Raw genomic sequence first — 24,239 nt, 5'->3', positions numbered from 1 at the left:
TTTCCCTACCTGGATTTGGAGTTCTGGATGAGGGACCAGTTGAGGGAAGGCACGACGATTTTTGTGGAATCCTTCTCGATTTAAGAACTACCAGTGCCTTTTGGGGTCCTCTTAGAAGGGGAAGAAGCTGAGATAATTCTCATCACCATGTTTAGCTGTAACTGCTGAAAAGTTGTCCCCAACTTCCCTTTTCTGCAGTTAGTTAACTCTGATGCTCAGTGTGTGAATCTGTGGAAATTTTCTCCCATTTCACCCCCAGGCACAACTAGGCTCTGAGCTAACTTCAGGAAGATGAGCTTTCTGTTGATTGTATTCTTTTAAAAAGTACTTATGAGGCATCTTCCATGCCAGTTAACTTGTAGGGTGTTGTTTACAAGGGTCTTTTTTTTTTTTTTTTCCTGTGGTCAGTGGAAGAGTTTGGGGGCCTGGCAGACCAGGACTTGCCTCCTGGCTTTACCTCTCACTGACCAGCTCTGTAACCCTTGATGACAGATCACTGACCTTTCACTTTTTTTAAATCTGTAAAAATGTGAAAATGAGTCACCTTGCTTTGTGGTTGCTGTTGTGTCAAATAGTGTTCTTTTGGTTGCAAATCTTAGACAACCCAAACAAGAGTAATTAAATAATAAGGGGTATTGCATCTCCCCAGGCAAGAAGTCTGGAGGTAGAAAGAATCTAAAATTGCTTGACTTGGCAGTTCAGGGATCCAGGTGTTTTCTCTCATTCCCCTCATCAGCCATCCTCAGCAGGTGGGTCAGTTCTTCCCTCCTTGTCACATAGTGGCTGCAGCAGCTCCAGGCATCATGGGTAGATCAGCTGAAGTCCAGCAAAGCAGGATGGTGTTTCCTTCCGTCTGATTCCTTTTTATTAGTGAGGAAGCGCTTCCCCAAGAGACCCCTTGCAGACTTGTCCTTCATTTTAGTCTGCATCTTTTAGGTCCCCTGGGTCCTAAGGCAAGGATTAAACTGCTAATGCTTAATTGGGAAGTCAAGGCCTAGTGAGGTCAAGATGAGGGAACAGAAGGGGGAGTGAGGCCAAAAAGACATGAAGCCATGTGATGTAGTGTGTTATCCCTCTGGCTACTATTTCATGATGAACCTCAAAAAGATACCAGCTGGTGTGTATGCCTGGCACATAGGGCCTTCTTTGGGAGGGTTGCCAGGAGAAACTGTACCTGGATTTGTCAAAGAAGCACACTGATAATATCTCTTGAAATTAATTTTTAAACCTTCCCTAAGTCCTGGTACATTTCTCGCCAGTTGCTTTACCCTGGAAGGTAGTGTAGCTAGTGGTTTAGGACACAGACTCTGGAGTCAGACTGCCTGGGTTCAGATCCAGGTGCTGTAGCTCACCAGCCCAGTAGGGACCTGTGCCTCCCTTTTAGTAATGTTTGGAGGATTAAGTGAGTTAATATCTGAAAGCACTCGGGACAGTGCCTGGCAGAGTCAGTGCTCTGGGCATATGATTTTAATCTTTGGAAACGTACCTTTTTGTCATGACCATGATTCTGGAACTTTCATCTGTAGAACTCAGAGCTCTTTGACACGTTGTCCTGTGTAGTGACTATCAGCCACTCAATGTTTACTGAGTCTAGGACTGTAAAGGACACAGATTGAGATGCACAGACACTCTTCACCTTCATGTATGCCCTCAGTGAGTGGTACCTACCCTAGGGCATCCTCCATCTGTCCTCCTCTCTCCCTCCGCCATGGCCTCCTGTGACTTGGAGCCTGTCTGCTTTAGCTCTAGGGCTTTAGCACAGCACTTGACACGTGCAGGTGTGCGAGAATCGCTTGTTAAATGAGTTGTCAGTACTTTCTACCTTGAAGTACCTTTTTACAGACATGTCTTATTTCCTTTACTTTCCTGTAAACAGTTTGAGGACAGGACCCAGATCTTTCATGTTTTAGGCAACATTTGGTTGGATGGTTGGATGACTGAATGGATTCCAGGTGAGGACACAACACATAGATGCCCAGGCAGAGAGATAATAACATTGCAAAGGGCCAGGATATACCATCCTAAGGTCATGAGGTTATGTAGTTTAACGTTTTCCAGCTAATGGGCAAAAAAAAGTTTGCTGCCCTGTGCTACTTAACTAGCAACTGACTCCTTTTTCACCCTCTCTTGTGGTCCATCCTGGATGACGTGGATTGATGCATAGCGTAGATTGAGGGGCAGCGCCTGGAGGGAGGAAGATGAGCTGGAAAAGTTTAGGCCTGAGATGAGGAGGGCTTGAGGGTACAGTGCAGTGGTGGGAATGGAAAGTTTGAGAGAGGGGGTGAGTAGGAAAGGATGTCAACAGGGCTTCCCGTCCCCCCCGCCCCCCCGGCGGCTTGCAGGGAGTGAGGAGAGGAAGAGTACTGGATTCCTTTGAGTACTGGTACCTGGGTCACTGGGAGACAGGACAAGGGCCAGGCCCCTCCCCCCACCCGCTTCTGTCCACCTATCTCATGAGATGAAAACTAATGTTGTTCTTATCTTCTCCATTTGATAAATGCAAATTTTCAGGATAAGCGGAAGGAATACTGGTCTGGGTAAATCAGGCTCCTGGGACCTGACTGGCCTTGGCCTTGGCCTTGACCTTGGCCTGAGCCTTGCTGTGGGAACTTGGACAAGTTTTTCCCTTCTCTGGGCCTTAGGGGTTGCCTCCTTTCCAAAATGAGAGGCTCATTCTTTCCTTCCGTGGCACTTATTGCGTGCCTACCGTGTGTAATATTCTAGGCACGGGCATAGACGTGGTTTCTGTTCTCATGGAGTGTGCATTTCAGTTGGAGGAGACTGACAGTAACTGAGGTGAATGCCGGGAGCAAACTCACCAGTGATGTGATGGAGAGTGAGTGGGGCTAATTTCCATTGGTTGGTTGGACACGGACTCCATGAAGAGGTGGCATCTGAGGCCACGGTCTGGGAAGGTCTGGGGGCAGAGTGTTTTTGGAGAAGGGAATCAATACGTAAAGGCTCCAAGGGAGAATCAGCTTCAAGAACATTGTAAAGGGTGTGAGAGGCTATGAGATCAGAGAGGCCACATAGGCTGTAGTTAAGAGGTTGCATTTTATTCTAAGTGTGATGGGAGGTTGGAGGACGCTTTTTTCCACTGGAGTCCCTTTTGATTATTTTCTTCTTTACAAGGACCATACTTTGAAATATGAACGAACAATCTTGAAATATTTTAGGTTTTTAAAGTGTGGGGAAATAATATATGGCTCATGATAAATATCTTTGAGGATCCCCAGGGATTAAAGATGGCAGACTGAGATACTGTCAAGCAGACAATCTTTAAGGTCCCTCTGTTTCAAACATTTATTCTTCTGAAAGCTGATTGCCATATGATTTTTAAAAAAATGATGACTGCCACCTACTGATAGAAGAAGAATTTTTGCACAGTGAAAATCTCAAACCCGGTGGATTTCTTCTGTCACGCATCTGGCTTTATACCCTCCATTTCTCGACCTGAAGTGGCTCTGGGGAAGGGGTGATGGGGTGATGGTCCTGCTTTCCTTTCTTTCTGACCCAGGGAATCTCAACTCTTGTTTTGATGTTCTTCTGCCTCTGTGCACAGTGTAGCGACAGGCAGGAGTGCTGACCTGGGGAGTTGCTCTTGTTGGATGTTTCAGTGGGAAAAAACACTGCCAACAGTTGTCTGGTCTCCATTGTTTGTAGTTGACCTGTGGTTACACTGAATTCCCCTATTCAGTGGCCCTACACCCTAACCCTGGCCAACAGGCCTTTGCCTAATGTATTTAACACCCTGCCCCAGTTATTAAATTCCCAACTGCTTTATTTCTGATTTGCATTTGCCGTGGCTGAATGAATCTGCTGACTTCCGTTTTCTTTTTCTGTTACAGATCGTGTGTACAGGTGACTGTAAGTACCACATCCCATTCCACTCTTACGTTGTTCGCTACTGCCTCCCGATGGACACAGCAACATTAACAGCAACGTGAAAATCACAGAAAATGCTAATTTGCTAAAACTTGCTTAGTTTCCAATTTTTCTTTAGAAGTGGGGTGAGGGTGAAAATAGCAAGTGAAAGAAAAATTTTTTTATTTGTGCAATCCTGACAAATAAAAAATAATTTTTCTGTGATTTTTTTTTCTAGCCTACATCTGTAGGTGATCAAAAAAAACCCACTTAGTTTTCATAATGCAGTATCATTTATATTTATTTCATGTACTGTTATCCCATAATTCTTGTGTTGCTACATTACCACATGATTTTTAAAATGGTGTACAGGCTTTGCATAACCTTTGGAAAACCAGACGTAGCCTCCTGGATATTTTGCTTCCACGTGGAGGGCTGAATCCCAGTTGCTGGTCCATTGAAGTCCTCCCAGGTCTATAGTAAAATGAGAAAAATAGGGACAGTATAATAAGTTTTTTATGAAACTAACTATATTCAGTTGAAATCACCATTTATTCTGGGATTATGTCCTTACTAATTTTTTGGATCATAATTCGTTTCTTTAAGAAATAAAATTATTTATTTCTATAAGAAATAAAATTAATAGTATTTGGTAATTTTTTAATGTACGTTTTTGAAAAAATAAAAACTGGTAGCTTTTGTCTGTCCTCAAAATTCAAAGACTATTTTTTTTTTTTCCTGGTTGGTAAAACCTCAAAGTCTGTGAACCATAGAGATAAAATAATTAGAATGTTCTCACAGTGACGTACAAAGGGGGCAGACCTTGCTGAAACCTTCTAATAAAGAAAAGCTCAGTTAATAACAGTAATTATGCAAAGCCTGTGCAAACAATAGAGAGTTCGACAATTGCTTTTTCTTCCTTGTTAATCAGTTTGGTAAGTAAACTGGAAGGTTCCTTGTGCAGGCTTGAATCACTGGTGCAAGGGAAGAAAACATCTGTGTGTAGAGGTGATACTGTAAAGTGGGGAAAGGGAGATGAGGGAACTATTATGCGTTTTAAAAATTATAATAAAAAAGTCTGTTGTATGGCTGGTATATGGTGGGAGGTGCCATTTTATTAGCTTGTATTTCATTCTTCTTTCCTGTGTTCTAGGCTCGCGCTGTGATCTGGTTGAAATCACATCTACAGCCAGTGAAATTCAATTTATCAAGGCACCAGGAAACTTTTCAGTGATAAACGTAACGGATTTGAGTGGCCAGAGTCAGCAGTTTCCCCGAGCAGACAGTGATGGGAAGACTTCATTTTCAGGGCTGGTTCCTGGGATGCACTATCTTTTCACTTTTTCAAATGGCTCCAGTACCTGCTGCCAAGAAGTGCAAATACGTGAGTGAGGCTTTTCTTTTGGGATGGATTGTGGGTTTTAGAGAATGTCAGTGTCTTCACGTTTGAGCAGTACTACGATGGCGTAGTGGTTAAGAGCGCAGACCGAGAATCAGGGTCCCAGGTTTGCTTCCTGGGTCTGTCAGTGTTTCACTGTATGACCTGGGGCTAGTCACTGGTCCTCTTAGACCTCAGTTTCTTCATCTTTATTACCCCAAATACATACATATACACACACATAGTTTTAAAAGATATTTTAAGATGTACTTTGCTGAACTATTGAAAGTTAACAACTTCCTTTTCTAGGGAATTCCCTGGTGGTCCAGTGGTTAGGACTCCACGCTTTCACTGCTGAGGGTGCAGGTTCAATCCCTGGTTGGGGAACTAAGGTCCTGCAAGCCGTGTGGTACGGCACAAAAAAACAAACAAAAAACTGCTTTTTAAAAATCTTTCCCTGTATAAACAGAATCCCTGTATGAATCAACAAAATTTAGTTCTTGACATATTTCTCTTTCTTTAAAATGGTACCATAGCCTTCTTCAGGAAGTTGTTGTGAAGCATAAATGAGAAAATGTGTGCACAGCACCTGGCGCAGTACCTGGGACCCAGCCAGCACCCAGAATAGGACTACTGCTGCTTCTTGCTGCTCTCACGCTGTAACTGTGGCTATTGTTTTATCATTATCCTCACCACTATCATCACTGCTGATTGCAAATGGCACCACAACGATAACCTGCCAAAATGCTACTCTGACACTGTGAACCAGTTACTTTATAAAGAGCAGGTTCAAGTCTGAGGGGCTTTCTGGCATGAAGTTTATTGAATTGTGGGCCACCAGATTCTTCTGTGCCTGGTCCCTTTTCTTTTCTCTTGTTTCCTCTCCTGCCCTTCTTTGATTGGGTTAATGTTTGCATCTCCCAGATTCCAGGTCAGGCACACTCTCCATGCTGTCATTTGAAGGCCACATGCATGCTGAAATGGTGTTACCTGTACCACCTTTATTCTTCTGGGATAAGGCCCTGGGTCCTTATTACCTATGCAATAAGGGTAACTTCTGTTTCTAGTTGTTACTCCTCCATCTAGACTGTAATTAGGATGCATCCATTTTGAAGTTTTAGTTACTGTTAATAACCATCATGGCTTCCATTGTGTTAAGATCCTGTACATCTACGATTTGACAGATGATGAAGTGAGGTTCAGAGCAGTGAGATGACTTCGAGTACAATCACAGCATGGCCAGCAGGATTGGACTCTGAGCCCTGATTTGTGAATGTCCAAGTCCAATGACTTTGTTTACAATTTCAGGGTGCCTTAATAATAATCCTTTGTGTTTAAGAGCTGTCAGCAGAGGAACCTGAGACTGCGATGTTTTAAGGGACTAATTCCAGGTCACACAGCTAAAGGGCAGAGCAGTGCCTTACATCCAGGTCTGGATTCCAAGACCAGCTCTTTTCTCTTTATGCCATTCTGTCCTATGTCATCTTTTTTTTTTTTTTTTTTTTTTAATCCAGGAAAAAAGGAATTCCTTTGTGAGGATAAAACAGGTCAGATTCCTTCCCTCCTCCTGCCCTGTGGTCTGGCCAGGCACTCTCCTACCCAGGCCTCTCGGAGCTTTGCTGGGCATTCTGGAGGTGTCAGAGACCCGCGTCCCCTGCATCGGCAGGCGGACCCTCAACCACTGCGCCACCAGGGAAGCCCGTGTCCTATGTCATCTTTAGGCCAGAGAACTGTGGAGCTTCCTCCTAATATCTGGGTTTGGAAAAAAAGTTATCACATGCTTCTGCACTGTATATGCCTCTCCAGAAGCAGTGTTTTCTGAGAATCAGGAGATAGACTTATTTTGCGTCATAGGTCTCTTTTAAGTCAGCTTCTGTACAGATTTAGCTCCTTGTTCAAGTCACGGCCAACAAGGCCACCCTCTGTTATTTTTATCTTTGTTTTACAGCCTTCTGTTTCACTAACACACATGCATACATGTATATATGGGAATCTAAATGTATTTTGTTGGAGGGAAGTCCAGGAGGCAAATAAAGAGAAATGAAATTCTACGGTTGCAAAATTCACTTCTGGAAAGTAGACATACAGAGCAGTCCCTACTCTTACATTTCTTTTCGAAATATAATTTTTTTCTTTCCTTTTTTTGGGAAACAATATTAAAATAGAACCCAGTCCTACAGAAGCCGTTACCATCAGTCCAACCAGTGTGACCCTAACCTGGAAAAACGACACAGCTGGAGTAACGAGTACGATGGAAAATGGGCAGATGAGACTTGCAAATCAAACAGGTGGTAACAGCACATACTCAAGTCCAGGAAGCAATGGGACTTCAGGAGATACCACATTAGGTAAGATGAGTAGCTCCCAGGAATGATCATGAACCATCCTTCTTGTCCTGTATCCTAGAGCCTTGCCCATTCAAGTTGCCTGCTGGAAAGAGATTGATTTTCATTAACTGTGGAAGACGAGAAAAGATTCTGTATCGTTTCAAGCCCAGGAGTTCAGGTGACAGGATCACTCAGTATTAAGGTCCTGTGTGTTTTGGGATATTTTAGCTACTTCCAAGTGTTTGGTTTAAAATTGTTTTCATTATTATTGATTAATACTTACTTTTCTGCTAGGACTTGGGAACGGAGACCTGTTAGAAATGTGTCTTGGGCTTCCCTGGTGGCGCAGTGGTTAAGAATCTGCCTGCGAAGGCAGGGGACACGGGTTTGAGCCCTGGTCTGGGAAGGTCCCACATGCCGCGGAGCAACTAAGCCCGTGTGCCACAACTGCTGAGCCTGCACTCTAGAGCCCGCACGCCACAACTACTGAAGCTCGCACACCGCAACGAAGAGTAGCCCCCGCTTGCCGCAAGTAGAAAGCCTGCGCGCAGCAACGAAGACCCAACGCAGCCATTAATTAATTAATTGAAAAAAGAAAAAGAAATGTGTCTTGATGGTGTTGGTAATTACTAGGCTTCTTTTAATCTCCCCAGGGAAGTTGATGCTATATTTATATTCCTGGGAGCTTCTGTTGGGCATGAAAGTTTGATATACTTTATAGAGGAGTATGTGCTTCAAATGAAATAAGAGTCCAGTGACTCTTATTAAGCTTAGATTTTTCTTTAGTTTAGATGTCAGTACCCTGAGCCACCTGTTACAGCTGCAAATTTAGCTTTTTTTTTTTAACCTGAAAAGAACCAAAAATATAAAAAACAGATGAGACGCTCTTTTTAAGCTGAGAAGAATACACAATTTAAAAAAGAGGTCCTGTGTTGGTTTTCTGATCATACCCTGTGTCGGGTGTGCTCTCATTGGCTGGTGAAGGCTGTGGAAAGCTGACCTCCTGAGCCCATGGTGTGAAGTGACCGCCTGGCACAGCACCTTCTGCACATGGAGCAGGCCAATGCTAAACCAGTGGTTTTCAGCATTTTTTTTTTTTAAGCCTGGAAACTATTTCCTTAAATAAAATCTTGCCCAGATGCCCAGTAAGTAAAAAGAACTGGAGAGAGAGGAGCTACAGGGATGCAGTGTCACAGGTACCTTCAGAAACCTTCTGGAGGTGCTCAGCATAGTTTTAGAGAAAACAGAAACCCACAGTAAAGATTTGCTGTATTGTGAGACAGAGAGAAAAAAAAAGGAGCGGGCAGAGAGGAGTTAGAAGAGAATTAAGGAGGAAGAAGAAGGCAGAATTTAGAAATGCTGATGGGACAACGTGATACAGAATTGGTGACTATAGGAAAGGGGAGGTGGACAGGTGGCCAGAAGCCTGCAGCCCAGGAACCAAGGATCCTCACTCCACCTTAAAGCCCCCAAGGTCAAGGCTGTGTTTATCAGCTACTGTTTACTGAGCACATACCATGTGCTTAGCTGTCCTTAATACATCAGGGTGTCCTCACAGTAACCCTGAGGGCTACAGTGGAAGAAATGGTAATGCCGAGAAGTTAAGTTTCTTCTGAGCTCCCAGAGTTATTGAGCCATCATGTAGTGGGAACCCAGCAGCCTGATTCCAGAGCACTGTGGTACAGTGGTGTTCATAACAGTTACCCAGATCATTGAGCTGGCTGCTTTATTCGTGTTGCACGTCTTTTTTTTTTTTTTTGCGGTACGCGGGCCTCTCACTGTTGTGGCCTCTCCTGTTGTGGAGCACAGGCTCCGGACGCGCAGGCCCAGCGGCCATGGCTCACGGGCCCAGCCTGTCTGTGGCATGTGGGATCTTCCTGGACCGGGGCACGAACCCGTATCCCCTGCATCGGCAGGCGGACTCTCAACCACTGCACCACCAGGGAAACCCCTGCATGTGTCTTTTTAAAAGAAATGTGTGACCCGATGTAGAAATCTTTGCATCAGAAACATTTGATGTGAAGAACAGAATTGCAGAATGGATCAGCTCGCCTCAGAGCTGGATGGTGCCTTGCAGTCGTCCAGGCCAGTGTCTTTGAGTTCAGCCACCTCAAGCAGGGTTGTGGATCTGTCTGCAGTGCTACCTGTGCTTGTATCAATATATGCTTAAAGCTGGAGCCCTGGGCTCTACTTTCCCTGATGCTACAAGTAGTGTGCATTCTTAAGCAAGTCACCCTGCTGTTCTGAATCTCCATGTTCTTATCTCAAGATTGAAGGGAGTGGATGTCATCTTGGCCAAAATGGTTTGGTTTATGTCACAACCAGTCAAATAAAGTGATAGAAAGAACGGAGTGGGGATAGTATAGACTGGAAATCTTCTGAAAATTTCCCTTGGGGTTGGAATACAGGGAAGAGGGTCTTCGTTGAAATGTCTTGATACTGTGAAATATTATTTGTATTATCTGGAATTGAGACCTTTAGATGTAGCAAATGATTGCTTTTTTTTGATGCTTATTCCTGATATCTAAAACAAATATTAAATGCTGCTGTTTAAAAGGGCAATTTAGAAGAGTATCAGATCACTGTTGGAATTAACTGTCATGGAGAACAGTTCAGATCCTAAAAGATTATGGCCTTCAGGTTTATTCTTTTCTCCTTTTTTTCTGCATAATGATGTTTTTTCCCTGCTGTGAAATGATGGAACTGCACTGGACTCTGATATAATGGAAGTATTTTTAGTGGGTCACGTTGAAACATCAATGTCCCCAGTCATTCTTAATGAAAGGTGACTACAGGTATCTTATTCCATCAGTGCCCACTGTGTGTTTTTAAAATAGAGCCTCATCCAGTTTCTGGTCTTCGTGTTGTCTTTGTGGGTGTGACGCACGTTACTCTTACCTGGAAGAATGATAACAGCACTGGCACCTGCCGGATGTTCCTTGAAGGAAGCCAGGAGTCGACTCAAAACTTAGCAGTCAATATTTCAGACCTGAAGCCAGGGATTCAAAACAAGGTCACCCTGTATCTTTCAAATAAGTCACAGAGTGACCCTCTGGTTACAGAAAATAGCTTAGGTGAGTTACAAAAGCGGGCTTCTGATCTGCCTTGCTGGTTTTGACTTTCAGTAACTTAGAGTTAAGAAAAATTGTTCTTATAATTTATATGGAGTTTAGAATTTATAGAGGTCTTCTCCACATTTTAGTTTGACCTCCACGAGTGTGTGAGGAAGGAGGGGAAAATGTTCTTATTTTACAGGTCAGCACAGTGGGTGTTGAAACTTTTTGGAGTCTGGCATCCAGGAAAGTAGCTGGGCCCTTTAGCTTAAACTTTCGGTTGGGGGGCTTCCCTGGTGGCGCAGTGGCTGAGAGTCCGCCTGCCGATGCAGGGGACACGGGTTCGTGCCCCGGTCTGGGAAGATCCCACATGCCACGGAGCGGCTGGGCCCGTGAGCCATGGCCGCTGAGCCTGCACCGTCTGGAGCCTGTGCTCCGCAACGGGAGAGGCCACAACAGTGAGAGGCCCGCGTACCGCAAAACAAACGAACAAAAAACAAAAAACTTTCAGTTGGATAGATAACAGATGTGTTAACCCAAGTAGGCCCACTGGAGGAACTTAACCGCATCCACTGAGAAAAGGGCTGCTTATCATGCAAATCTAGCAGGTGTCTTCTGCATTGACAGCGGAGTAGTCATTTGCAGACTTCATAGAATTTTCAGGGGTAACCCTGTGAATTGAGAACAAGTACTCAATCCCCATTTTACACATAAGGAAACAGATGTACAAAGTAGGTGTCAGGATCCTTGATGGCAGGTGACAGAATCAGACTTCAAATAGCTTAGACTAAAAGAGCAACTGCTTGGCTCGTGTATATTTCCCCACCAGGGGCAGCAAGGCCTTGAAGGAGGAGATGAGGTGACTCTTGTCTCTCTTTCCTGCTTCTTTCTTTTTACCAACTTTCCCCTGGTTCAGCGGTTCTGCTTGTTTCACCCTCTCTCAGCAGGGGACTGGTCCAGGGAAAGAATTCCTTGAGTGGGCTCTGCTTAGCCAAGTGTGAATCATGAGGTTGTCCTGGAAATCCATGTTTGGAGTTGGGTGGGAGAAGATGGGTTCTCGAAGGAAGCTGGGGAGAGATGCAGATCGCTGAGTTGGAGAGATAAGCACAAATATCTGCGGTGCTACCTGGGCTAAAAGTGCAAAGTGAAATACCTGCCCCAAGTCAGGACCCTTTCACAGAGCACGAACGTGCGGACACGGTAGAGGGGAAGAGGGGGTGGGATGAATTGGGAGATTGGGATTGACATATATACACTACCATGTGTAAAACAGATAGCTAGTTGGAACCTGCTGTATAGCGCAGAGGACTCAGCTCCGTGCTCTGTGGTGACATAGATGGGTGGGATGAGGGGGTGTGGGAGGGAAGTCCAAGAGGGAGGGGATACATGTATACATACAGCTGTTTCACTTTGTAGTACAGCAGAAACTAACACAACACTGTAAAACAACTATACCCCAATTAAAAAAAAGAAAAGGCAAAAAAACTCACCAAACCCTAAAATCAGGGCCCTTTCAGGAACATGTGTATCTCTGGGGGAGGAAGGGAACGGGTGTTTGTGGAGTCCCAGCTGTGGGTACTGTCTGATGTGTCGTCTTACGGTGGGGAGGGCACCGGCGCTGACAGAAGTCAGGGATGCACTTCTGTCGCAGATAATGTCTTTGCCTTTGTGTTTGAAACAGATGCCAGCACCACAGACCGCTTTTTGCAGCCACCTAGGAGCCCCACTGCCCCCGGGTACAAATACGGACTTGAACCTGCAGCCCCGTCCTCTGAGCCTTCTCTGCCCCAAGACACCACGGAAGTCCTGCTTTTTGGGTTAAAGTCTGACACACAGTACAAGGCCACTGTTTATCCTCGAGCAGCAAATGGTGCCGAAGGACAGCCCCGTGCCACAGAGTTTAAAACAAGTATGTTGAATTTTGTAAAGTGGCTTCAGCCAGACTTTCTAGCACAAAGTTTGTCTTCTGTGATTCTGGTTCTGAGTTATCTCTTGCTTCATAAGTAGTTTTGTTGTGGGAGAGAGTTTTCTGGAAGAGGTTTTGGACAGAGCAGATCCAGTGAGTTTCTTCTTAACTCTGTGGCCAAGACCCTGCTTTCCTTGAGCTCATTACAACGTAGCTGCTCATTTCCTTGAACAGCTACCATGTGCAGATGCTAGGGGCTACCTCATTCTTTCTTTCATAGCTCTGCATACTGGCCAATGAGACAAACTGGCATAATGTTTTTCTCTTGTAACTTGATATTCATTTTGTCCATGTTGGTTAAGTATTTTCCCCTTGAGAGAAGAAAATGAGTTTCCTTTTTTGGCCTGAACTTGGAAGGCATATACTGACCTTCCTATGTTACTTGCTGGCATGCACATTGCTGCTTTCTACCTATAATTTGTCAGCACTCCCACTCTGTAAATTGAACAGTTTTAGAGACTTTTTGGATTGGTGCTGATGAGGGGGTAAAGAATGGTTCCTACCCTCAGGGAATTGCAGTATAGATGGGGAATCAAGGCAAACATACATGGGAAAGCACAGGGTCAGGCTCTGTGGGTTCAGGAACAAATGCTGTAGCCTTGCGGCTACAAGCCCCTTGGGGGCTTGCTTGCAGGCAACACAGACTGACTCGGGTTATCTTATCCAACAATATCTCTATTCTATATATGACAGTCTCTTTGCTGTACGGCAGAAACTAACACCATCATCATATTTGTAAGTCAAATATACTCCAATAAAAATTAAAACAAGTAAACAAACCCCCCAAATTTATCTGTTCTGAAAGGCTGTCATAGATCCATAGAATGGAGGGAGTAAAGATGGAGGCTGGAGGACCAAGGACAGAAAACAGTCTAGCATCCAGGAAACTCTGGAGGGCTGGTCCATGCTGGAGCTGGTGACACTCCCTCAGGATTCTAGGGTGGAGAGGGTGTCCTGTTGCTTTCTAGATGGCTGTGCTGGGGAAGGGAGCCGCTGTCCCTCCAGCTTCCACATGGGTGACAGGCACTTCCTCCCTACAAGGGGGATTGGGATGCCTTTTGGAAGAGGGACTTGGATGCTGTATAGGCAGCCCATGGTCGCTGTGCACTATAGTTGCCCACTAAGTGCTGTGGACATGGGAGGGCTGGAGCCTGATTTTAATATTAAATCCCAAAGGAAGGCCTCTTCTACAGGGAGGATCTGAACTTTCTTTGAAGGGAGGATAGGATTTGGATAAATGGAGAGGAAGCGGAGGATGTGTCAGTTGAGGAAACGTCATGAGTGAAAGTGCAGATGATGGACGCTGAGGTACAAAAGTGGAGAGGCACCGGGACTAGGTAACATCTCAAGGACTCTGATGATTCTGGAGGGGTTGATTCATTTCCTAGAGAGATGGTATATGTGTGTTTTGAGAGCTGCTCTCTCTTTTGGAGGGGCTGGGAGGATGTGCTATAGGACACCTGGGGGCAGCTTTTGGCTGGGGGAGGAGGGAGGGGGGGAAGGGACTCCTCCAGGGGTGCCATTGACAGTGGTGGGGCTGTCCTACATACAAGATGCTTGTGCAGGGAGGTGAGTGGGGCTGAAATCTAGTCTCTGGGTCTTTCACCAAGCCACACACCCTGGGGCAGAGCCATCCAGAGGAGGGCCTTTTTGCCTGATCCTGCTAAAGCAGTCTGTGGATTAGTGTGGACCTGGAGTTCCCTGCTTTTTAAAGTGATTTGAGTGGAATTAAAGTAATAGTGATTGCATTTTTGGCTTTTGGTCGTGTGGATATACACAAAGCCTGATTTGTGTTGACTGTCCCAGTGCTTAATAAATAATAATAATATTATATAATATATACTATTATAATAATTATAGCCTTAACCCTCTCTATGTTGTGTGTATATGTATATGTGTGTGTATATTCATGTGTACACACACACACACACACGCACATACGCACAGATACACATACATGTATGGTACCAGGCACTTTTCAAGAGACTGATTAGGTGGGATGGAGTTAAGGACACCATCAGAGGATGTTGAGACGCCTGAGACTAGTCATGATAGGAAATCACGTCCAAGGCTGAAGAGTAAGGGGGAGGAGATGGTGTTTCTGGAGCCGAGCGAGGGCTGGGGCAGTGGAGGACACAGCTGTGTCAGAACAGGTGGCCCAGAGAAGGAGGCAGTGAGGAGAAAGACTCCAACTGCTTTCTCCTCCAGCCCCCCAGTAGCCTGCCCCTATCGCTCACTGGTGGAACCTGGTCCCAGGCCACCTGGCAGAGTCTCTACCCCCAACCCGTGCCCCAGTGATGCAAGGTACAGGGCTCAGCCTCCCCGGGGCACAGAGCAGGCAGGAGAGGGACAGAGGGTGGGGTGGGCAGGTGGTGAATAACTAGCACCCCTGTGTTATCTTTTCTTGAGTTAGGATTATTATCCGGACTTATAGATGAAGAAACTGAGCTCGGTGATTTTCCTAAGATCCACCTGCCTATTCAAGTAGAGCTGACCTTGGAACCCAGACCTGCCTCATGTGAAAGTCTGTGATCTTTACTTGATCATGTGGAGTATAGTGTTCATTCTTGGATGGATGTATGCTTGAGACCTTTTGAGGTCACCCAGCACCTAGGGGGGCGTGCGTAGAGTCCATGTTGTTGTTTGAGGAGTCTGTCGCATCTCTCAGCGTCAGCTCACAAGAAGAGCGTAGAGTAACTGTGAAGTTGCAATTGGCCAGGTTGTTTTCTTCACTGAAGATGCTGCCTGACTTTTGCTGGGACCGCCCTACACTCAGGTTTGTTGCGTTAAATGGTGTAGAGTAGGAAGGAAGAATCGCTAAGAGTGTTTCTTAGATTAGATGGCGTTCCTTGATGACAGCATCTCTCCCTCTCTCTGTCTCTTTCTGTCTGGCTTGGCCGTTCTGGTGGTTGTTAACTCCTCTTGTGTCTTTGCAGATTCCAGTCAGGTGTTTGACATCGAAGTTGTGAACATCAGTGCCACAGGCTTGACCCTGACCTGGAAAATCAATGAGAATGAGTCATCTTCTGTCTATACCTACAACATACAAGTTGCTGGCGAGACAGATTCCTTCAATCTCACGGTCCATGAGACTCGTGCCATCATCACCCCACTCATCTCGAGCACGTTATACAACATCACAGTGTGGCCTTTCCTTGACAACGGTTCTGAGGGCATACCGGGCTTTCTCCAGGTGTACACCCGTGAGTCCACTCATTGCTTTGCTAACCTTTCTTGCCTGCCTGCTATGCGCCAGACGCAGATACAAGACAAATTCTGTTCCTGCCCTTGAGGAAAGCACAGCTCACCTTGTGGGTCCACAGGGACTCACCACCTTCAGGATGTGTGATCTTATGACGGTGACCATTGATTGACCCTGCCCACACGCCCAGCATCGCGTGACGGGCTTTCCTTGCACGGTCTCATTTAATGTTCACAAATCTGTGACATGGCACTGGCCTCATTTTATGGATGAGGAAGCCAAGGCCGAGAGAGATGCTATGGACAGGTGTCAAACCTTGTGAATGTCAGAGGTGGGATCAGACAGCTGGGCTCTCTCAGCTCCAGCATTGGAAGTGCTGGTGTGTTAGTTTGCCAGGACTGCCATAATAAATACGACAGATTGGGAGGCTTAAACAATAGAAATCGACTCCCTCACAGTTCTGGAGGCAAGCAGTCTGAGATCAGGTGATTCAGGCTTGGTTTCTTCTGAGACCTCCCTTCCTGGCTTTGTAATGGCCGGCTTCTCCCTGTGTCTTCACGTGATTCTCCTTTGATCTGTGCATGTCTGTGTCCTAATCTCTCTCTTTTTTTAAATTTTATTGAAGTATAGTTGATTTACAATGTTGTGTTTAATTTCTGCTGTACAGCAAAGTGATTTAGTTATACATAAATATATTCTTTTTCATATTCTTTTCCATTACGGTTTATCACAGGATATTGAATATAGTTCCCTCTAATCTAATAAGGATACTAGTCATAATGGATTGGATTAGGGCCCACCTTAATGGACTAATTTTACCTTAATCACCTCTTTAAAAATCCTACCTCCAAATATAGTCAGATTCTGAGGTACTGATGGTTAGGACTTCAACATATGAATTTTGAGGGGACACAATTCAACTCATAACATGTGGGGTGCAGCTCTAGGCTGGCATCCAGAAATGACTCCCAGCCTAAGGGTGCAGAACTCCCCATCCAGGGAGTCCCCAACTGTGTCACTGTCAGCAGCCCTGGCTGTAGTTGTTGGCTCCAGGAATGTACTGAGCTGCCGTCCTGGCATCAGGAAGCTGCAGCCACTGCCACATTGTTGGTTCTATAGCCAGGCAGCCTGAGCTGCAGGCATCACACCCACATTCCAGTTACAAGAAGGAGGAAGGATAAAAGGTAACGCTCCATCCTTTAAGGATGCTTCTTAGGAGCCATATGGTGCTTATACTCACATCCCATTGGCCAGAACTTAGCCTAGTAGCAAGGGAGGCTGGGAAATGTAGTTTTTCTTTCCAATAGCCATGTACACTGCTAAGAATCTGGGGGTGTATGATTAAGGAAAACGGAGTGGGGAATGGATTTTGGGGGTCAACAGCAGCCTCTGCTGCACTTCCTTAAACAGACTCTGGAAGGCTAAGTAATGTATACAACATAGGTAGCCAGCAGTGGCCAAGGTCCTCCAGTGCCTGAGCCCATGACCCATGAGAATTTACGCCTCTTCTCATTTCCTTTGAATGACTTTGTACAACGTAAACACCAGTTTCTGCTCTCCTGTGGCCAAGTGTTCTCTTGTTGGTTAGAAACATGAGTTTCTGAGGGGCTTGTGTTGTAGGTGATAATACAAAAAAGAGAAAAAGAGAGGTTGGGTGTCCCAAGTGTACGTTTAATCTCATTGTAAATATTTTGTGAGGTTCAGTCACCCTTGTCTTCTGGAGAAATAGATTCTTAATCTAGTCATTTACTTTCTACCCACAGCCCCCAGTCCAGTTTCTGACTTTCAAGTGACAAGTGTCAGCACAAGGGAAATTGGCTTAGCATGGAATAGCAATGACTCTAATTCCTTTGAGATACATATCACACCGGATGAAGTTGGAGTACATCAAACAACCACCGAACAAAGTATTGTCATTGGTGGCTTATCCCCTGGAACCAAGTATCGTTTTGACATATTTCCACAAGGACCAGATGGGACTAAAGGGGATTCCCAAACAGTTTACAATACAACTGGTAAGCAAATAGGTTGTATTTTCTGAGAAACAGTCATGTTTCTTAAGGGAAATCAGTATAATTTATAAATGTCAATTTTTCCAAATATTGCTTTTCTTTTAATTATCTAAGAAAAACTTTTTAACAAGTTTATAATGACAGCAATGCATATTCATTATATAAAATACAGACAAGCAAAAAGAAAAATCACATGTAAACCAACAACCAGAGATAATAACTAATAGCTTTTGATGCGTGATGTTTTAGAATTTTAAGGTATAGAAAGGTGTGTAGGTGTATATATATTTTAACAAATATTAAAATCCTGTACATGTGTTACCTGCTGTTTTTCATTTCAAGTTTATTATGACTATTCTTCCCTATTAGCATAAATATTTATGCAGGATAATTTTTTTTCTTTATTAAACATCTTCATTGGAGTATAATTGCTTTACAATGGTGTGTTAATTTCTGCTATATAACAAAGTGAATCAGTTATACATATACATATGTCCCCATATCTCTTCCCTCTTGTGTCTCCCTCCCTCCCACCCTCCCTATCCCACCCCTCTAGATGGTCACAAAGCACCGAGCTGATCTCCCCGTGCTTTGTGGCTGTTTCCCACTAGCTCTCTGTTTTACGTTTGGTAGGGTATATATGTCCATGCCACTCTCTCACTTTGTCCCAGGTTACCCGCCCCCTTCCCCATATCCTCAAGTCCATTCTCTAGTAAGTCTGTGTCGTTGTTCCCATCTTGCCCCAAGGTTCTTCATGACAATTTTTTTTTTTTTTTTTAGGTTTCATATATATGTGTTAGCATACGGTATTTGTTTTTCTCTTTCTGACTTACTTCACTGTGTATGGCAGACACTAGGTCTATCCACCTCACTACAAATAACTCAGTTTTGTTTCTTTTTATGGCTGAGTAATATTCCATTGTATATATGTGCCACATCTGCTTTATCCATTCATCTGTTGATGGACACTTAGGTTGCTTCCATGTCCTGGCTACTGTACATAGAGCTGCAATGAACATTTTGGTACCTGACTCTTTTTGAATTATGGTTTTCTCAGGGTACATGCCCAGTAGTGGGATTGCTGGATCGTATGGTAGTTCCATTTTTAGTTTTTTAAGGAACCTCCATACTGTTCTCCATAGTGGCTGTATCAATTTGCATTCCCAGCAACAGTGCAAGAGGGTTCCCTTTTCTCCACACCCTCTCCAGCAATTATTGTCTGTAGATTTTTTGATGATGGCCATTCTGACTGGTGTGAGGTGATATCTCATTGTAGTTTTGATTGGCATTTCTCTAAAGATTAATGATGTTGAGCATTCTTTCATATGTTTGTTGGCAATCTGTATATCTTCTTTGGAGAAATGTCTATTTAGGTCTTCTGCCCATTTTTGGATTGGGTTGTTTGTTTTTTTGATACTGAGCTGCATGAGCTGCTTGTAACCTTTGGAGATGAATCCTTTGTCAGTTGCTTCATTTGCAAATATTTTCTTCCATTCTGAGGGTTGTCTTCTCGCCTTGTTTATGGTTTCCTTGTCTGTGTAAAACCTTTTAAGTTTCAGTAGGTCCCATTTATTTATTTTTGTTTTTACTTCCATTTCTCTAAGAGGTGGGTCAAAAAGGATCTTGCTGTGATTTATGTCATAGAGTGTTCTGCCTATGTTTTCCTCTAAGAGTTGGATAGTGTCTGGCCTTATGTTTAGGTCTTTAATCCATTTTGAGTTTATTTTTGTGTATGGTGTTAGGGAGTGTTCTAATTTCATTCTTTTACATGCAGCTGTCCAGTTTACACAGTACCACTTATTGAAGAGGCTGTCTTTTCTCCACTGTATATTCTTGCCTCCTTTATCAAAGATAAGGCGACCATATGTGCATGGGTTTATCTCTGGGCTTTCTATCCTTTTCCATTGCTCTATATTTCTGTTTTTGTGCCAGTACCATACTGTCTTGATTACTGTTGCTTTGTCTGAAGTCAGGGAGCCTGATTCCTCCAGCTCTGTTTTTCTTTCTCAAGATTGCTTTGGCTATTTGGGGTCTTTTGTGTTTCCATACAAATTGTGAAATTTTTTGTTCTAGTTCTGTGAAAAATGCCACTGGTAGTTTGATAGGGATTGCATTGAATCTGTAGATTGCTTTGGGGAGTAGAGTCATTTTCACAATGTTGATTCTTCCAATCCAAGAACATGGTATATCTCTCCATCTATTTGTAATTTCACTTTCAGATTTTTCATCATTAGTGTATAGGAATGCCAGAGATTTCTGTGCATTAATTTTGTATCCTGCTACTTTACCAATTCATTGATTAGCTCTAGTAGTTTTCTGGTAGCATCTTTAGGATTCTCTATGTATAGTATCATGTCATCTGCAAACAGTGGCAGCTTTACTTCTTTTCTGATTTGGATTCCTTTTATTTCTTTTACTTCTCTGATTGCTGTGGCTAAAAATTCCAAAACTATGTTGAGTAATAGTGGTGAGAGTGGACACCCTTGTCTTGTTCCTGATCTTAGTGGAAACGGTTTCCGTTTTTCACCATTGAGGATGATATTGGCTGTGGGGTTGTCATATATGGCCTCTATTATGATGAGGAAAGTTCCCTCTATGCCTCCTTTCTGGAGGGTTTTTATCATAAATGGGTGTTGAATTTTGTCAAAAGCTTTCTCTGCATCTATTGAGATGATCATATGGTTTTTCTCTTTCTGTTTGTTAATATGGTTTATCACACTGATTGATTTGCATATATTGAAGAATCCTTGCATCCCTGGGATAAACCCCACTTGATCATGGTGTATGATCCTTTTAATGTGCTGTTGGATTCTGTTTGCTGGTATTTTGTTGAGGATTTTTGCATCTATGTTCATCAGTGATATTGGCCTGTAGTTTTCTTTCTTTGTGACATCCTTGTCTGGTTTTGGTATCAGGGTGATGGTGGCCTCATAGAATGAGTTTGGGAGTGTTCCTCCCTCTGCTATATTTTGCAAGAGTTTGCGAAGGATAGGTGTTAGCTCTTCTCTAAATGTTTGATAGAATTCGCCTGTGAAGCCATCTGGTCCTGGGCTTTTGTTTGTTGGAAGATTTTTAATCACAGTTTGAATTTCAGTGCTTGTGATTGGTCTGTTCATATTTTCTATTTCTTCCTGATTCAGTCTTGGCAGGTTGTGCATTTCTAAGAATTTGTCCATTTCTTCCAGGTTGTCCATTTTATTGGCATAGAGTTGCTTGTAGTGAATCTCATGATCCTTTGCATTTCTGCAGTGTCAGTTGTTACTTCTCCTTTTTCATTTCTAATTCTACTGATCTGCGTCTTCTCCCTTTTTTTCTTGATGAGTCTGGCTAATGGTTTATCAATTTTGTTTATTTTCTCAAAGAACCAGCTTTTAGTTTTATTGATCTTTGCCATCGTTTCCTTAATTTCTTTTTCATTTATTTCTGATCTGATCTTTATGATTTCTTTCCTTCTCTGCAGAATAATTTTAATACCTGCCTGACATTCCATTGTCTAAATCAGGAGTCAGCAGGTAAAAATGGCCCATGGGCCAAATCTGGTCCACTGCCTGTTTTTTTACAGAGAGTAAAGTTTTATTGGAACACAGCCATGCTCATTTCTTTATATAAAGTCTATGGCTTCTTTTGTGCTACAAATGAGTAGTTGCCACAGAGAATAAATGGCCTGCAAAACCTAAAATATTTATTCTGTGGTCCATATGGAAAAAGTTCGCTGACCCCTTGGTTAGATCATTGGTTCTCAAAGTGTGGTCCAGGGATCTCTGGGAGTCCCCTAGATTCTTTCAAGGGGCTCTGTAAGGTATTATTATTTTTTTTTTAAGAATTTATTTATTTTATTTATTTATTTTTGGCTGCGTGGGGTCTCTGTTGCTGCTTGCGGGCTTTCTCTAGTTGTGGTGAGCAGAGGCTACTCTTTGTTGCGGTGTGCGGGCTTTTCATTGCGGTGGCTTCTCTTGTTGCGGAGCACGGACTCTAGGCACATGGGCTTCAGTAGTTGTGGCTCTCGGGCTCTAGAGCGCAGGCTCAGTAGTTGTGGCGCACGGGCTTAGTTGCTCCGTGGCATGTGGGATCTTCCCGGACCAGGGCTCGAACCTGTGTCTCCTGCACTGGGAGGCAGATTCTTAACCACTGAACCACCAGGGAAGCCCTGTGAGGTATTATTACCATAACGATATTGGAATGCTATTTGGCTTCTTCACTCTCATTCTCTCATGATGAGTGTACAGTGGAGTTTTCTAGATGCTCTATGAAATGGGATGAGATCATTTTTCTGTTGGCTAATGGAATGCATGCTTGTGTATTCTTATGTTTTAAATATTTTCCCCATTGAAAATTTTCTATTACAGCATACATAAATATAACCTAAATAAATAAAAATTCTCTGAGAGCCTTACTAAGTTTTAAGAAGATGAAGGGGTCCTGAAACCCTAAAGTTTATAAATATTTAACTACTCCCCTATTGTTGGACAGGTAGATTATTTATAGTCTTTCATAAACAACATTGTGATACAGTAGTTTCGTTAGTTCTATGAGGCCTATTGATATTGATAAAAATATTTCATGAAAACTATTTCTCATTATTGTTTTTAAAATTTGAAATGAAATTTTTGGAAAAGCTTGGAAAACATACAGTATTCCCTGATCTTTGATTGCAAGGGAATTGAAATCTTTTCCACAGAAGGGAGGAATAAAGAAATGAGACTGATGCCTTGAGCCACGTGTGAAGTCATTTGGACTCTTGGGATTCTCCTTGTGTAGGTTTCTTCAACTCTGTTGGCTGGGTTAAGCACTGATAGCTACTAGGAAGATCTGCTTCCAAAATATGGGAACTGCTAAAATGCATCCCTCAGATGAAGTGTGGTAATTCCTTTTCAAGTCTGGATTTCAGATTAGACTTTTGAGGTAGGGTCGTAGTATCAACATATATTTTTTTCTTTCTTTTTGAGAATGTTGCTAATGGTAAAGGCATCACCATTGTGGGGTCCCTTTGATATTGTATGACTTACCAACGACCAGAATTTAATGTAATAATAACATAATGTACTAGGGGTCTACAAATGGCTGGGCTGTCATACTGTATTTAAACATTTTGGACACAACTCCATGAGGTAGGGACTATTATCATCTCTATTTTACAGAGTAAGAAATGGGGACTCTGTGAACTTAAGTAACTGGCCCAGGGTGACAAGGTAGTGAACTGGCCTCTGTCTGACTTTGAAGACTGAGGTCTTAACCAGAGTGTGGACTGTACTTTGTTTTGTTTTTGTTTTTGTTTTGCGGTACGCGGGCCTCTCACAGCTGTGGCCTCTCCCGTTGCGGAGCACAGCGTCCGGACACACAGGCCCAGCGGCCATGGCTCGCGGGCCCAGCCTCTCCATGGCATGTGGGATCTTCCCAGACCGGGGCATGAACCCGCGTCCCCTGCATTGGCAGGCGGACTCTCAACCACTGCGCCACCAGGGAAGCCCTGGACTGTACTTTGATATGGTGCAGCTGCAAAAGTAATTTAAGCCTGTTCATAAGGAGAAGGCACCTCTTGTACTATTGCCTGTAATTGTCCGGTTGAATGGAAATCAAGAAGAGTTGTAATAAGGCACTAGACTCTTAGGGTATTACCATTCTATTATTGACCAATGTTCATTATTATTGGGGAGAATAAATGTAACAGCATTAAAGGCAATTTTGAAAAAGGGAAACAAATACCGTATGACCCAACAATTCCACTCCTACATGTATATATATTTCCAAAAGAATTGAAAGCAGGGCCTTGAACAGTTATTTCTACACCAGTGTTCATAGGAGCATGATTCACAATAGCTAAAAGGTGGAGGCAACCAAGTGTCCATCAACAGAGGACTGGATAGACAAAATGTGGTATATCCATATGACAGAATATTATTTAGCCATAAAAAGGAATGAAAGTACTGAGACATGCTATAGTGTGGATAAATCTTGAAAACATTATGCTAAGTGAAAAAAGCTGGACATAGAAGGACAACTACCGTATGAATCCACTTATATGAGATGCCTAGAATAGGCATGTTTACAGAGACAGATGGTAGAAGAGAGGGGCTGGGAGGAGGGAAGAATGAGGGTTGTTGTTTCATGGGAACAGAGTTCGTGTTGGGGATGATGAAATGTTTTGGGTACACATGATGGTGATGGTGACACAACATTGTGAATGTATTTAATGCTACTGAGTTGTACACTTACAAATGGTTAAAATGATAAATATTATGTTGTGTATATTTTACTACCACAAAAAGGCAGGGAAACAAAAATAACTCCACTCTTCTAACCCAACTGAATTCCTTTTCTATCTGTGTCCATGGTCATATATTTATAGTTTATATCACTGTAATTATTATATGAATTATTTTATTTTGTATTTGAACTTTTTCTTTTAACTCCATATATATCATAACTTCCCTCCTGTA

The 24,239-nt window shown here is 43.4% G+C and overlaps 1 protein-coding gene across 1 annotated transcript in view; it reads left to right on the top strand.

The window, feature by feature from the left end:
* The window catches only part of PTPRJ (protein tyrosine phosphatase receptor type J), a 59,486-nt gene that overhangs the window by 1,914 nt on the left and 33,333 nt on the right, over positions 1-24,239 (top strand). Inside the window, exons 2-6 of the mRNA XM_007455824.1 lie at positions 7,408-7,488; positions 10,407-10,643; positions 12,304-12,531; positions 15,525-15,791; positions 17,554-17,805. Of these exons, the coding sequence (XP_007455886.1) occupies positions 7,408-7,488; positions 10,407-10,643; positions 12,304-12,531; positions 15,525-15,791; positions 17,554-17,805 (1,065 nt within the window). The remainder of the gene's footprint in view (positions 1-7,407; positions 7,489-10,406; positions 10,644-12,303; positions 12,532-15,524; positions 15,792-17,553; positions 17,806-24,239) is intronic.

Source organism: Lipotes vexillifer, unplaced genomic scaffold, assembly GCF_000442215.2.
Source record: "Lipotes vexillifer unplaced genomic scaffold, Lipotes_vexillifer_v1.1 scaffold977, whole genome shotgun sequence".
Taxonomy (NCBI): domain Eukaryota; kingdom Metazoa; phylum Chordata; class Mammalia; order Artiodactyla; family Lipotidae; genus Lipotes; species Lipotes vexillifer.
This window is presented reverse-complemented; position numbering and strand designations above follow the sequence as displayed.